At 34.0% G+C, this 16,192-nt stretch overlaps 1 protein-coding gene across 11 annotated transcripts in view; it reads right to left on the reverse strand.

Annotated features, from left to right (window-relative positions):
• Positions 1–16,192, reverse strand: part of epg5 (ectopic P-granules autophagy protein 5 homolog (C. elegans)) — a 1,176,376-nt gene that overhangs the window by 515,503 nt on the left and 644,681 nt on the right. For all 11 annotated transcript variants that reach the window (XR_015490518.1, XR_015490517.1, XR_015490516.1 and 8 more), the window contains 16 exon segments: positions 15,869–16,026; positions 14,042–14,196; positions 13,789–13,929; positions 12,831–12,992; positions 12,618–12,740; positions 10,397–10,662; positions 10,170–10,310; positions 8,966–9,107; positions 7,622–7,819; positions 7,420–7,530; positions 7,220–7,342; positions 5,984–6,150; positions 3,741–3,971; positions 2,635–2,758; positions 1,383–1,530; positions 923–1,094 (listed from right to left, as the gene is read on the reverse strand). Coding sequence is in view for 5 of the 11 variants with exons in the window: in XM_087252760.1 (XP_087108886.1) it covers positions 923–1,094; positions 1,383–1,530; positions 2,635–2,758; positions 3,741–3,971; positions 5,984–6,150; positions 7,220–7,342; positions 7,420–7,530; positions 7,622–7,819; positions 8,966–9,107; positions 10,170–10,310; positions 10,397–10,662; positions 12,618–12,740; positions 12,831–12,992; positions 13,789–13,929; positions 14,042–14,196; positions 15,869–16,026 (2,562 nt within the window). In the remaining 6 variants the exon portion in view is untranslated.

The following is a 16,192-nucleotide window of genomic DNA, read 5'->3' on the forward strand; positions in this document are numbered from 1 at the left end:
GTGTCTTAACGCCCATTTGTTGTTTACGACTCTCCATGACACTCTACTTCAAGGAAATCATAACAAAATCATGACAAAATCGTGTGATCTGAATAGGGCTTAAGAAAATCTGGACACCACTTTATCAACTAACACATAATTCGAAGGGAGACAGCTTAATTCACATACTTTACACTCTTCTGCACCATTTTGTAAATTAAATAGTGTAAGTAGTACATTCACACTGAAATGTCTAAGAATAAGTGCACTTTAAAGTTGTTTCAGGAAATAATATGCCAAAATTAAGTGAGTTTTTCCTTAAAATCAAACAAAACAATCTGCCAATGGGGTAAGCAAATTAATCTTGTTTTTCCTTTTGACATAATATCAGTTTGCTTACCACATTGCTAGATTATTTTGTTTGTTTTAGGGAAAAACTGACATATTACTGACATATTTTCTGACATATTTTCAAAACATGACATTATTTTTTGATTGTCTAAAAGCACATTGTTTTAAGAATTTTTAGATATTTGGACTAGAAACAAGACAAAAAATCTAAGTAAGAACTTTTTTTTTTGCAAAGCAGATGACGCATGTTTTTCAATTGAATAAGTAAGAAAATAATGTTTATGACTTTAAGCAATCAGAAAAATGCAGCTTTAGAAGGGTAGGAGCTTTTGGGCGCTAAGGTTTGCATGATTTTATTTTAGATTGTGCAAGCAAAATTCTCCCACGTAGTCGATTACACCACCTCCCAATAGTACATTATTTAAACGTCAACTGGGAAATGGAATGGAATTTTTATTCAGTAAAAACTTTACTGTTTCATTTGACATTACTCTAAACTCATGCAATACACGGTTGAGTGTATAAGTAGTGTTAAAGTGTATAGTGTGTCATTTGGAATGCAACTAGCAAGTGCTGATGTACTAAATCTTACTTGGCTTGATGCTGGAGCTTAGTGAGGTCTTCCTGAATTAAGGTGGTGGAGATTTTCTCATCAGTTAGGCTCGCAGTGGGAATATCAGGCACTGGAGCTTTCATGGGCACTGGCAGCAGCGACCCCTGAGGGGCATCATGCTTTCTCAGGTGAGTGAGAATACGCTCCCTTGCTGCAAAACAACAGTAGAGGAACATGATATTGATGTCAAAAGTAACATCTGTTGTGAAATGAATTCTTACGAATTGCTTTGATGTTAGCTCTGAATATTAAACACCAAAAGATTAACATATTTTCATTATTCAAAACTAAAAATTGAACTAGACAAAAGTGTTTTTGTGACATAATGCAGCTCCTGAATTGCAAATGTTTTAAGTAATGCATGCTTTAATTAAATATGCCTGAAGCTGTTATGAACACAGACATCTGAAAGGGAGTTATCTAAAGTGTGGCTCAGTACCAGCCAGAGGGTTGATGAAGTCGGTAAAGATGGAGGAGCTGCTGTTCTGTGAGACTGCAGGTTCACTCTTGACCTTTGACCACAGATCGAGCACTTCCTGCAGCTCGTGCTGGACTCGCTCGATATCCACATGCTCCATCCACACCTCCTAAAGATGGAGTCACACACAGATATACCTTCAGTTCACATTTCATTAGGTTTTGTGTGAAAAACATCTGAAAATGTGTATATAAAATATTTATAAATAAAACAAATACTTACAAAATACTTTTCCATTTATTTATGTGTTATGATAAAAGAAAACGTAGATGAGATTTGCAAATTGCAAATATAGTTGATATATGTCATCACAGGAATAAATTAGATTTTAAAAGTATCTTACTGTATCTATTTACTATTTTTTAAAGAAATCTACCCTGCATGAGCACATGATCTCTTTCAGAAACACTTATAATAACACTTAACCACACACATAAAATAGATCACTTAAAATAAACGTACTCTCCTCAAACTTGTGATTCTACAACTTGCTAAATATAGAGAGATTGACAAGCCTCATTTAAAAGGATTATTTGAAATACTATTCTCCTGAGAGCCAGGAATAAAATTGTCCACTATAGTAGACATTATATTTTAGTGAATTTCTCTGAGACCATAACTGTCACAATTTTACATCTACATATCTTTTACAGTGCACATTTAGTGCTTTTCGACAATAGCAAATATTAGGAAATGCACTTTGAACACTCCCTTTAAAGGAATAAGTTCATTATTCTTATAAAACATTTTACACAAACAAATCAAATTGGCATATCAACTTGTTCTGGTACATCTTTCATAACAGTTTAATCCTTAAGCCAAAAATTGGTGATTAAAAATAATATTCCATGTTTTTGCCCATTCATGTCATTTGAGTCTAGATATCCACTAGTATGAATAACATAATAAACAAAACATGCTCCTTCAAAAGTGTCCATTTAATTTTAATTTATGCTCTAAACAGATCTAAAAAATACTGAATCTACAAAACATTCGCTTCTGAATCTCATGACAATATTTACTGAAAATGATCTACTTAATCTAGATAGATTATAAACCATGAAACACCACCGTATTATCTTTATGTAGATTGTGTGTTCTGACTTTCAAACATAACAGGGAATGCTACTGAAGCACACTGATCAGATTGGATTTCAACTTTGCCATCTGAACTCAAGCATTTGCCCTGTGCTGGACTCCAGCAAAGCCTCACCTGCTGGCGCTGCATAATTTTGGCCAGGCGATGGGTGTCATACTGCTTTGGCAAAGAGGGCAAGTAAATTTCCTGCTTCTGAAGGTTTTCATCATCCAACCACAAGGCAAACACAGTGAAGAGCCTGAACAATAAGACATCTGACATTAAACAAAATGCGTCTGGATGAATGATAAAAGTTCCATTTATTAATAACATCAAATCTAACATGGTCATACAGTTTGTTTTTAATTTCCGATTTAAAAAAACAAACAAAAAACAAACAGATGTACAAACAGCTTGCTAATAGTATTACATGTTTCTTTTTGATGTTTTACTTCATCACTTAATCAAGGTTTCTTCAGGTTTCAGCAAGTTAAATTTAAGATATTTTTAGGACCATTAAGATTGAAATTTTATACTGATACAGGGCGAAACGCTTTTTGAACGGCTCATAACTTTTTAAAAATAATGTAATAATACAATATAATAATTTAATAATTAAACAAATTTAATATTTTAGATTATTCAGACTTTTTTTATTTGTTTTTTAAATAGTTTTTTCAAAACAAGCAAGCTCTAAATATATACATACACTTTTTCAACATAACCTGTCTTTAAAATAAATGAAAAAACAAACAATCAAACAAAAAAAAAGTTTTTTAAACTATAATAAATAAACTAAACATATGCACAACAGTCTGTCCAGGTCAGATTCCTCATCAGCAAATACATGGGGAACTTTTAAACAAATGTTATTGTAAGGAAGAAATTTCAACCATTATGGTAAATAGAGGTAAAAACTACATTCTTGAATAAAAAGTTACAAGTTTTATGAGAGATGAATTTTTTGAGATAAAAATTTCGAGATGAATTTTTGGTGACTGGATGTGTTGGCCAGATTGGGTAGCTATACAAGAACAAAGGAAAATTAAGACCTGTTTTAAAAAAAAGATTTAAGATCTACAACACAATATTTCAGTAAATGTAAGACTTTTTAAGGCCTAAAATTTAGTTTTTGAGATTTAAGACTTTAAGACCCTGCATACACCCTGTTAGTTTAACACGACTCAACTCAACAGTAAACAGAACATCAGATGCAGAGAGAGGTAAACTGTAGACATTACCGCAAGATCTCAGTGTGCAGGTCAGGAGAGGTCATGTACTGTGTGATGGGCGTCCCGGGGGTCAGCAGACCATCACCGGAATCTCCACTAGCGCAGGGCACTTTCAGAGCCTTGCTGGCGGCGTGGTGGAAATCAGACACTTCCACCAGCCGCTGTCTGAGGCTCTTCAGCAAGGACAGATGGGCCGCACTATGGAAATAACGCCTGCCAATGCAACCTTTCACCTCCAGCCTGATGATGTCAAATAATAAAGTGTTATCATGATCATCATCATTATCCATAATTAAACCAAACATTGTACTCCACATTCACAAGTAGATGACCAACTAAAAAACTAAACAAAACAAAACTAAATGTACAGTCTGCTGGATTTCAGTACAGAGTAAACACTCAGTGATTGATCAGGACCCTGACACAGAGCAATTATCTAGCTTCCAACCAAAATTGTATCCAAATTAATGATTTGAGCTGAGAATAATTCCTTATATTTAAAAAAAGTATTCTTGACAGCTATCTTATAAAAACAAATCTTTATTTTGTAATGGACAAATAGCTTTATAAAACTGCATCTGTAACATTGTTAAACACAAAAGTGAAGGAGAAGCAATATTAGTCAAAGAACTAGAACATCAGCCTTATGAGTCATTAGCACTGTTACACAAACATGTAAAATCTGGTGAAAAAAATGAGTGAAATCCTCAATGAGAAAGGAGTGCAAAATGGATGTGAGGGGGAGGAAGGAAAAAAAAGATGGAAAAGGGAACAGTGCACACATCTTTACTTGACAGTACAGCACGTACTTTAAATTCAACAAGGGTTGTGTAACAAATGCACTGAAGTGAATTAGAATGCCATGAAGGTATACATAAAGTTTGCCAGTCTTGCTAAGTATTATCCATAAAGAAATCTGATGCATGGCAATATATGCAAATCACATATACTGTATGTCATACAAATTAATTCAAAGAAATATGTCATATACACAAATATTGCAAAGGTGCATGTTTAGAAATTTTGGTTTAAGTACACTTAGTTTAAGTACCAATTCCAACTATAAACTACTGACTTATTACCTGACTATTAAATTATTAATTGTTTATTAGTACTTAAAAAGTATGATTGTATACATCCCTAATCCCATCCAATACTTAAACCCATTCACTACCTTACTAACTAAAAAAGCAGCTAGTTAATTATATTAGTACATCATTAATTAGTTATAATTAGTTATTTGAGCTGAAAATCTTAGTTTATGGTTTATTAATAGTGATATTTATCAACAATTTTACAATTAGAATTACAAATATGTACATGTACATTAACTATAAATTTATTCATACAGTTTAAGTCAAAATTATTAGCCCTCCTGTGAAATTATAACTATTTTTAAATGTTTCCTAGTGCTGCTTAATGTTGAAAATAACTTTTAAAAACATAATTGTTTTTTTTAACTACTTTCCAATAATGATTTTATTAAGTATTTGCCATGATGACAGTACATAATATTTTACTTGTTAAGTCATTAATATTCAGCCTAAAGTGCAATTTAAAGGTTTAACCATAAGTTTTAGGGTAAGTTTTAGGGTGGTGGCTCAGTGGTTAGCACTGTCGCCTCACAGCAAGAAGGTTGCTGGTTTGAGTCCCAGCTGGGTCAGTTGGCATTTTTGTGTGGAGTTTGCATGTTCTCCCCGTGTTGGCGTGGGTTTCCTTCAGGTTCTATAAGTGAATTGAATAAACTAAATTGTTCGTAGTGTATGTGTGTGAATGTGTGTATGTATGTTTCCCAGTACTGGGTTGCAACTGGAAGGGCATCCGCTGTGTAAAACATATGCTGGACAAGTTGGCGTTCATTCCGCTGTGATGAACCCCTGATGAAAAAAGGGACTAAGCTGAAGAAAAATTAATAAATAAAGGAACTAGGAGTTTTTGATTTATTAGGCAAGTAATGATAATTAGACAAGTTATTGGACAGCAGTGGATTGTTCTCTGGACAGAATTGAGAAAAGCTTAAGGTGGTTAATAATATTGACCTTAAAATAGCTTAAAAAAAAGTTAAAAACAGTCACTTGGGAAAAAAAAAGAAAAAAAAAGAATACAAATTCCACAGTAGGGTAAATAATTCTGCCTTTAACTGTATGTTTATATATGGCCATGTCTGATTCCGTATGGGCGGGTATTAAAAAATCCCAAGCCAAACAAATAACATTTATCTCATGGCCAGACTGTCTCTCTGTTTAACTCACCCAAACTCTGGTCCAGGTTGACGGAGGTAAAGCTGGAAGAATTTCTGCCACACCAAAGGCTGGATTGGATGGTCTGCAGGAGTGGCTAAAGCTTGTTGAGCCCAGCGATAGATCATCAGCCTCTGCAGTGATGGGACAACCTGAAGCTTGAGACGCACCTGGGCTTTCTGACAAAATAAACAATAAAGAGGCTAATGAATTTGCATGTCTGTTGCATCAATACATGTAAACGTTTATTTAAAGGGACTCTTCTATTATCTTAACAATCATACAGGATTAATAGTTATGAAGCTTTTTATTTTTAAAATCGTTAAACTTCTCAAATACTAAATTTAAAAAGTCACCAATAAGACCCTCTAACCCAGAGATGCTTAAATTAGGGCCCACAGGTCGAACTTGGCCCATTGTAACCTTTTATTTGGCCTGCCATCCCCACATACAGTCACTTGATGCATAGGGACCATAGTAGAAGACAACGATGCATAAATCAAGGTAAATGCAGCTTGACTAGTGTTCTCGACATTGAACTCCAAACTGTTATAAAAGGAATTGTTTGTTTTTATTGTAATAAGTCTATTATAATATATATATATATATATATATATATATATATATATATATATATATATATAATGCATAAGTTATTATGATTTAAGTATTTTTTCCTCATTTATTTTTAAATATTGTGAAATAAATGAGGAAATGACCTATGGCAAATTGAAAGTAATACAGCTTGCTACTGTATACTTACCATTGGGTTTTTAGCCCTTTATAAGAAAAAGTTAGGACACTTCTGCTCTAAATAACATGTAAGGTGACAGTGGATGTGTTTTGAGAGAACAAAATATTTAGCCTTTGCTCACAATTGTCTTACAATAACAATACATATTGATATTTTTAATAACCAACTTGGCTCTTTAGAGGCTTAAAATCGAAAGAATAAATGTATCATTCTTGCAAGTTAGTAAAAAAGTTAAATATCTGGAAAATTAAAAACAATAATTAAAGGGATAGTTCACTGAAAAATAAACCTAAAAGATGATATGTTGAAGATTGTTGGAAACATGTAACCATTCAAATCCATAGTAGAAACAAAAACAAACACTATGGAAGTCAATTGTTACCGGTTTCCAGATTTTTTCCCCAAACATCTTGTTTTGTGTTACATTAGAAAAAAGAAAGACAATGATGTGCTGTGCATGATCAATTTACTGAATGAGCAGAAGGATTGTGTACCTTCAAAGCCTGATCTGGTGTACACGCAGGGTTTGAGAGCAGCTCATGCTCTACACAGCGTCGCAGCTGGGAATCTTCCTCGAACATTGTCTCCATGTTTAGGATCATCCAAGCAAACCACACCTTAAAATAAAAGCATGAAGCAAGTGATGCCTTAAATCAAGATGTGCTGTGAAAGTAATAACCCGCACATACTGTACCTCTCCTGTGAGAGAACTGCCCTCAATAAAAGATGGAGTAACATTTCCTGCCACTATCCAGCCCATAATAGACGAGAGCAAACCTTTGTCTCCATGGTAACCTAAAGCGCTCTAAAAACACAAATCCAACAAAAAACATTTTTAAGAGATTAGCTTTTAACTCTGAATCAATGAAATCCATGTTTAAGTCTTATTAAATAACCTTGTGCTGCTGGTAGAGGATTTTCTGGAGACATTCCTCTTGTTGGTGAAGAAATGCAGAACGGCACAAGTGGTCCAGAAGAAAGAGAACAGCTCTGTCTCGATACCAGAGGCTCTGTTCAGTCAAAACCTGAAGCCAGAACTCCAGAACAGCGACTGCACCAACACGTCCATTCCTGGAGCTCTCCAGAACATGAGCCTGAAGTACAAGAACATCTTCATCTTAAAAACTTTTAATGCATTTAAGTTACTCCATTTATTTTATCTATACACTAGTTTGGAAAGATTTGTTTTTAAACAGTTTAATTGAAAATTCTGTGAAAATTCTTTTATTTGCTAATTCTGTACCGTAAGGTTTCATTTGCTAACATCAGCTAACTTAACCCTTTGACTGCTCCTCTAGCAAATGGATAACTAAATTTTGACTGTTTCGAAATAATAACTGTGAAAGTAATTTAAAGAATGATTTAAAGAATGTTTTAAATAATGGTTTACACACACGGCATTGTTTGTTTTCAGACAAAAAAATAATCAAACAAACAAACAAACATAATCCTATTGCATTACTACACTTGATTTTGGTTTTCTTGTAAAAAAACAAAACAAAACAAAACAAAACACAAAAACAGGTTAAATGAGAATCTGAAATATTTTATGGCATACTTTAAATTAAAAGGTGATTTAGTATTCAAAATGTGTTATTTTGAATATTTTTTACATAAATTGGTCATATACTATGAAAAACCTAAAAAATATATAGTGTAAGTATGGTACCTTTATCACAAAACGACATATCAAACATTTGGTGGAGGCTGATATTTTAGAAATTATGGGATGTGTTGAAAAAAACGCATTGAGTGTGTTAACTAGCGACATTAGGAGATAAGAAATGCACTCCAAACATTTTTTTTCTTGGTGGGGTAGTTAAAGGGTTAAAGTCAATGTGATGACAACTACAAAAGCATTTAGTGATATTACACAATATTAATTTCTTAGTTAACACATATTAATGCATTTAAAACAACCATTTTACGAAATGGAGTTAACAACTAGTAAAAGTCAGTTAGATTGTTTTACTAACTTATACATATAACTATAATATGGCTGTTTGTCCTTTTAGTGCATTAACTAATGTTTACTAATAATACGTTTTTTGCAAATGGTTACCTATTCTACTTAATAATCCTTAAGCAATTTAACTTGTTTTCAACTGAGCATGTACATGCAATATAATGATAAAAATGTATACTGTGACAAGAGAATGTGATACTGGCAGAAGCCTGTTTTGGAAAAAAAAAAAAGAAAAATAGAGGAACAACTGTTTGTTGTACATGGGATATCCTACCTGGATCACACTGTTTAGCAGTTTGATATTCTCACATGTAGCGGGGCCAATCAGATGCTGGGCCACCTTCTGTGTGACCTGCTGGGTTACGCCTTGAGTGCCACTATCCAGCTGCAAAAACAGCTGGACACAGCTCAGAAACCTGATTAATATTAGAGAAAATGTATAAGTGTTAATTAAATAATGACAACACTATCAATTCATTATTATCTCATATGAACACAATAAAAAATTCAAAGACAACAATTGAAAATATCACACAATAACACCCTTTTCCACTATCAGGCCAGTTCAAAGGCTAACATGGGCTAAGCGGGCCATTAGCCTCAAACCCCAAGTAGAGCTGAGATTATACTGTCACAGCAGCCGTATCACAGCATCACCTAAAAAATCACCTTTGACATACAGTACCTCCATATACAGTTGAAGGCAAAATTATTATCCCTCCTGTAAACTTTTTATTCTGTCAAGTGTTTTGATCACAGTATTTCCTAAATTTTTTCTTTGGGGAAAGTCTTATATCTTTAGATCTGACTGGAATTTAATTTTAATTCTGACTGGAATTTAGGTCATTATTATTAGCCCCTTATGAAACATTAACAGTTCATTGACTAATATATATATATATATATATATATATATATATATATATATATATATATATATATATATATATATATAGTCAATGAACTGTTAATCAATGAATCAATCCCAGTTAAGCCTTTAAATTGCACTTTAAGCTGAATATTAATATATTGCAAAGTATCTAGTAAAATATTATGGACTTTCCCCATTGCAAAGACAAAAGAAACTAGTTATTAGAAATTAATTAATAAAAGTAGTATGTTTAAACGTGTTGAAAAAAACATTGCCTGTTAAACAACACTTGTGAAATATCTGAAAAAAAATATATATATATTTTACATAAACTTTCACATTCATTCACCATTTCATGTTATTTCTGAATTTGCAGATGCAGAAATCTGGTATCAACCAATGCACATGGAAGAAGGATGAACTATGAAACAAATATGCTGCTTTAAACATATAAGCTTTGTTTTTCTATCAGTATCTGGCATTTTCTTGAGCATAATGTGTATTTGTTATGCCATTTGTTAGTAGCTGTCACTAACCCTGTCCTTAGTATGCTGGCCTGACAGTGGAAACGTGACTAAGCATGAATAGAAGCACAAATGTTCCTCACTGCTCATTCTTAAGCAGGTAGAACTGGCAGTTGTAGACCAGAGGAAGAATGTTCTCCAGTATGTGCACAGCAGCTCTCAGATGACGGGACTGAATCAGAATCTTCAGCAAAGATATTCCTTCACTGCAAAACTTCTCCAAACTAGAAATACACAAAACATTCATGTTCCTGGATTTGGTTTGTTGATGATGAATCAACTAGTTTTTATACTGAGGATTTTTTCAAACCTGTGCCCGATGGTGGTCATCTCAATAGCCAGAAAACAGCCAATGGGGATGCCGGCTTTGACCGCTTTGAACACTGGGTGCATAATGGGAGAGTCTGTGATCTCTGGCACACTGGGGGCACTGGAGGATGGAAGCGGGCACCATGCATCCTGTGGGCTTCTTTCATTGGCGTGGAGCTTTAGCCTCAGAACTATATCCCAAGCCCACTGATTAAAGGAAGATTCTGGAGTCTGGCCGAGCCGCACCACGTTAGCCAGGTAAGACACCTAAAGAGATCATTATCACTGTAATTATCATAGAAATATGTAATAATGATAAACTAACGTAGAGTTAAAGGACGTCTGTGATGCGAAATCAACTTTTGGAAGTTTGGACAGAACTGTGTGTAGGTAAAGTGTGTCCACTGTCAAATTAGACTGATATAAACACAACAAGTTTCCTGATGTTAAAATAGAATCCAAATCCCAGATGATTTTGAAGCCCATTGTAACATATTGTAGGTTTGTTTTCCTAGCCCAATGAATTGATTGACTGGCACGTATTAAAGTGTCTTCATAGTAACACGTATAACCATGTCCACAGAACAGGATTTGCAAAGAAACTGGGATTAAAAGATCTGTTTGTTGTAGAAGATTGTCAATAATTTTCACATTTCAAAGCATACAAGCAGTACAAACAGAAACATGTGCTGATCAATAATAGTTATCATGAACAGGTGGTGTGACAGTTTTTTGTTGGCTGATAACAGATACAGTGCAGGTGTCTGATGCAAAGAAGAAAATATTCTTCAACAGAAATGGTTAATTATTCACTACAAGGTTTTTGCTTCATTCATTGTTTCATGGCAGGGCAACATCAAAACCTAATTTCCGCCATGGCTACATTACAGCTTCTCATTTAAAACCTTTAATTGTTGTTTTTTTTTTTTTTTGAAAGTGGCCTATAATCGCACCAAAACCTATTAAAAGGTAAATTAATTATAACAGAGTGAACTTTTCTGTAATGGTAGTAGTGCTGTGTGTTGTTTGTTTAACCCTTTAAGGTTACATGCTTACAGACTGACAGGGCTGTGCGATGTGTGAGGCCAGCAAACACGATGTAGCTTTTAGTTATGATGAACACAGTTTCCATAATTATTTTTAATTTATGGATAAAGGTCTGTGGTTCTGCATACAATGGCTTTATCTTGCTGGAGTTTATGGCTGTTTCATTTTACTTCAGGACGCATCAATGTCGCTCTGCTGGTCTATTGGAGACATTCATAAATACTTCTAGCAAATTTAATAAATGTTGGAGACACACTCGTTACATAAATGTAGTAAATAGCACTTCAGCAGCATTTATTTGAGAGCACACAAGAAAATCTACACTTGAGCAGCGTATATTTGAGGGTGTGAAAGACGTTTTGTGCACAAACAGAGGAAAACGGTGCGCAAGCAAAGAGATTCACGTGCTCATATTACATTAATGCGATCTCAACTTGTAATACTGCCCTCACTACATTTGTCATTGAAATAATGCCAAGATCTGTGTAAAAGCCATTACAGCTGGAAAAAAAAAACTCTAGAGGAAACACTGCACTATTGTGATTGATTAAACTTTTGGCTATTAACTGCAAATATAACTTTTTATACAAGCTGAAATCGTAAAACTAAATAGAATACGGTTGTCTTGTCTAAAGATGAAGTAGGTGATTGTCTTCAGAAACATTTTTTTGTTGTGCTAGTTGAAAGTCTCTACACGTTCCACTAGTAAAGATTAAAGTAAATGATCTAAATGTATTTTTATGTTATATATGAATGTTTATATGAATGAAAAGATGACCCCTGCTTTAGAGAATGAGAGAGGGTTGTCTGCTGTCATCTTTAGGGTGTGCACATTTGTGTTTCAGAAGTAGTGGCTTTGAACGGCAGGGGAGGGACTGTGTTTCAAAGATATTATGCTAACTAGTTAGCACTGTGACAGATCACCAACTGCACCTTTAAAATATAATGTGCAAAATAACTTTTTGAATAACTGAAGTACTGACGCATAAACGTATTACAAATATTTGACATAAGACAGCATAGATTAGGTAACTAAAAATATTTATAATGTCATATAATGTCATTTAATGTAGTTAAAAAAATTCTTGTTAATTTCTGCCCCTGTAATCATTTATAAGCTATGCTTATTAAGAGGCAGGGTGTGTCACAGTCTTATTTATGTATGTGAAGCATACCTGTTTAATGCCTTCTGAGAGGATGCCACCATATGGTTTATCTGTAAGATATTTTTGATATGCCTCAATCACCAACAAGGCAACGTCACTGTGCAGAGGTGCAGGTAAAATAAGGCAACCATTCTGTGGATAAAAGGAAAAGTTTCTTTCAGTGCTTGAAGCAAAAAGCAGAACACACATATTTAAGGTGATAAATCAGCATTTCGGACTCACTGGCTGAAATCCCCAGTTGAGGCCCTCTAGTATAATGCAGGCTAATCTGTTCTCAACAGCAGTGAGACTGAAGTTCATCAGCCAGTCTCTGATCAGCCCCACCTCCTCCTGAGCTGGCATCCACAAGTGCAAGGGCAACTCTTTAAACAGGTACAACGACACCTGCAAAGATAATTAGCAAATAGGAAAACTAACAAACCAAGATATAACCCATGAATAAACATTCATGTTGATGTTTAAATGTCATTCTTCATCTCAGACTACTCAAGTTCTACAAAAATCATTAAAGGAATACTTCACACAAAAATTAAAATTTACTCACTCTCAAGTGGTTTACTGAACACAAAGAAGATATTTTGAAGAAAGCTGAAAACCTGTAATCATTGACTTCCATAATACAAAAAAATTAATTTAAAAAACTATAAAAAGTCAATGATTCCACTCTTAAAAGTATCTTATTTTGTGTTCAACAGAATAAATTATTTGAAATAAGGAAAGGGTGAATAAAAATGATAACTGAATTATTTTTTTTTTGTTTTGGGTAAACTATCCCCAGGTATATGGTGGCTCAGTGGTTAGCAGTGTTGCCTCACAGCAAGAAGGTTGCTGGTTCGAGTCCCAGCTGGGTTAGTTGGCATTACTATGTGGAGTTTGCTTTGTTCCGGTTTCTCCCACAGTCCTAAGACATGCGCTATATGTGAATTTGTGAATTGAATAAACTAAATTGGCTGTAGTGTAAGAATGAGTGCGAGTGGATGTTTCCAAGTACTGGGTTCCAGCTGGAAGGGGCATTCGCTGTGTAAAACATATGCTGGATAAGTTAGTGGTTCATTCCGCTATGGCGACCCCTGATGAATAAAGGGAAGCTGAAGGAAAATGAATGAATGATCTATCCCTTTAATGAAATGTGACCTTTGAGCTTGTTTGGTGGACTGAAGACTATGATGTATTCGCTCACCATGCCCACTCTCTCTATGGTCTCTCTCAGTCTCTCCAGCAACACAGAGATAATGTGAGGGTGGGCAGCCGCTATCGCTGCAAGCAATTCCCGCCCAACTTTAGAGAAGATCTCACGGGTGGTGACACTTACATAGGAAACCTTGAGGGAAAGATTAATCAGACATTTGTTGCATTTATATATAGTATATAGTATATAGTATCATGCTGTGATTAGGTCTTTGGTAAAGATTTTGATAAAGATTTTAGATCACCTCATATATCTCTAGCACTATGTTCCTGACAAACTCAGGGTCTACATCGGTGCGTCTCGGCTGGGCCATGTGCGCAAACGTTGTCAACAGGCAGATCCCATCTGAGCTGTTTATCTCAGACAGCCAAAGCTGAAACCTCTCTTGATGGCTTGATTCTGAAACAAACACAGCTGGGTTTTTTTTTTTTTTTGGTCTTACAAGGAGATGCCAGCACCTGTTAAAGTGGGTGGGACACCTGATAATAATTTAAATAAATACACTGTGCAACAACTACGAATAGGAAATTTCGCTAGCAATTTTTTAGCATCCACTAGAGGGGGCAATTTGATAAATCTCTCAACTAATTAGGTGACTTGTTTGCTAAAGTCACAGAAGATTTGCTTACAATTGATTTTAAACTAAAACAACTGAAATTTATAATTAACAAATTTATTTATGAATTTACACTTATGATGCTATACATGAGTTATTGCGTTGAAATTTGGGGCAATACATATAAATCTAATTTACGATCTGTATGTACAATACAGAAAAAAGTAATTACACTGATAAAACATGAGGGGTATTTGGAGCATACAAATCCTTTATTTTTTTTTTATTGAAAATACTTAAGTTTAATGATTTGGTTTAAAATAAAATAGCACAATTTATGTTTAAAGCTAGGAATAAATTACTTCCGAAATGCATACTAAAGTTTTTTGAAGAAAGACATGGGGGATTTAACCTGAGAGAATAACTAAATTTTAGGAGGTTGAAAACAAGGATAACTTTAAAAAGTTTGTGCATGTCTGTCTGTGGTGTGAAATTATGGAACAGTCTAGATCAGACTTTCAAACAATGCCACGATAATAATCAATTTAAAACATTGTATAAATATATATTATCAAAGGAATATAATGATGGAGGTGATTAAAAATGGATAAAATGAGAAAGGTATGATGACATTTGAATTAATGGCTATTTGAAGTACTATGTATTTTTTGCGGGTCTATGTCACAAAATGTAAATATACAAATGGAATCAAACACATAATTTGTCAAAGTTGCCAAAAGGATAAAATATGTCTCATGTAAAAAGAAGAGATAAGTAAAAGAAGAAATAAATTTAAGTAATAGACGAATGATGTATGTGGTAAAGGGGTGGGAAAATAATAGGCTTGGGCTTCATCCCATTCCATTTTCGATCATGTTGAAATTTATTTTTTGTTAATGATATTTTATGTATGATATTTCTGTTAGAAAGGAAATAAATCAAATCAAATAAAAAAATCTAATCAATAATCCAAGAGTAAAAGCAACAATAAAATGATAAAAAAAATTTATTGACAATGCAAGATGATTTTTGAGGCTAGGTCAGAAATTGCAGACTGACATGATGATCTTTCAGAACAAATTTATCTATGACATTACATTTGGTATTCAGTTTATATCTTTATTGCAGTATGATGCAAGCAGATAAATTATATTTAACTAATGTATAGCTAATATTTTTAGAAACAACTAAAAATAAAAGAAATATTACAATTCGACAAGATTAGATTAGATTCTACACGAATATAGTTATGTCAATCTCTAAAATGGTTTAGGGTAAAAATAGCTATTTTTGAGCAAAATATAATTTTATTAACTGATTTTGAAAGTTTTTTTTCAATTTAATAATGTTTAATGCTTTAATTTGTCAGTTTTTTGTTTGTTTATTGGCAAATCATCAACCTATTAGATGGCAAGATCAATATAGATATTTTTCCAATACTACAGATTTTAGTCATAAAGATTGGGAAACGCTCTCTTGTATTTTTCCTAGGATCAGATGCACATTTCCTCTCACCTCTGAGCCTCTGGATACAGTCCTCAGCACTCAAGCTACAACTGAGCTTCTCCAGACCATCTGTCTCTGCACACTGCATAATGTAGAAGATCTTCCACAGCATGGAGCTGGACAATGTCCCATACGGCATCTCAGACATGAACAGCCATATGCCCAGTCTGCGCACCACAAGGGAAAAAGTTAAACAAACACAGTATGAGGAAGAAATGCACATGATAAACCACTGCTTTTATTAAACCTTTATTGACTACAAACAAGCAAAAAAAATAGAGGGAATTGGACAGAACATTTAGGTCAGATTTGAACTGTCTTTCCTCAGAATAA

This window comes from Danio rerio, chromosome 5, assembly GCF_052040795.2.
Source record: "Danio rerio strain M-AB ecotype USA chromosome 5, GRCz13ab, whole genome shotgun sequence".
Lineage (NCBI taxonomy): Eukaryota > Metazoa > Chordata > Actinopteri > Cypriniformes > Danionidae > Danio > Danio rerio.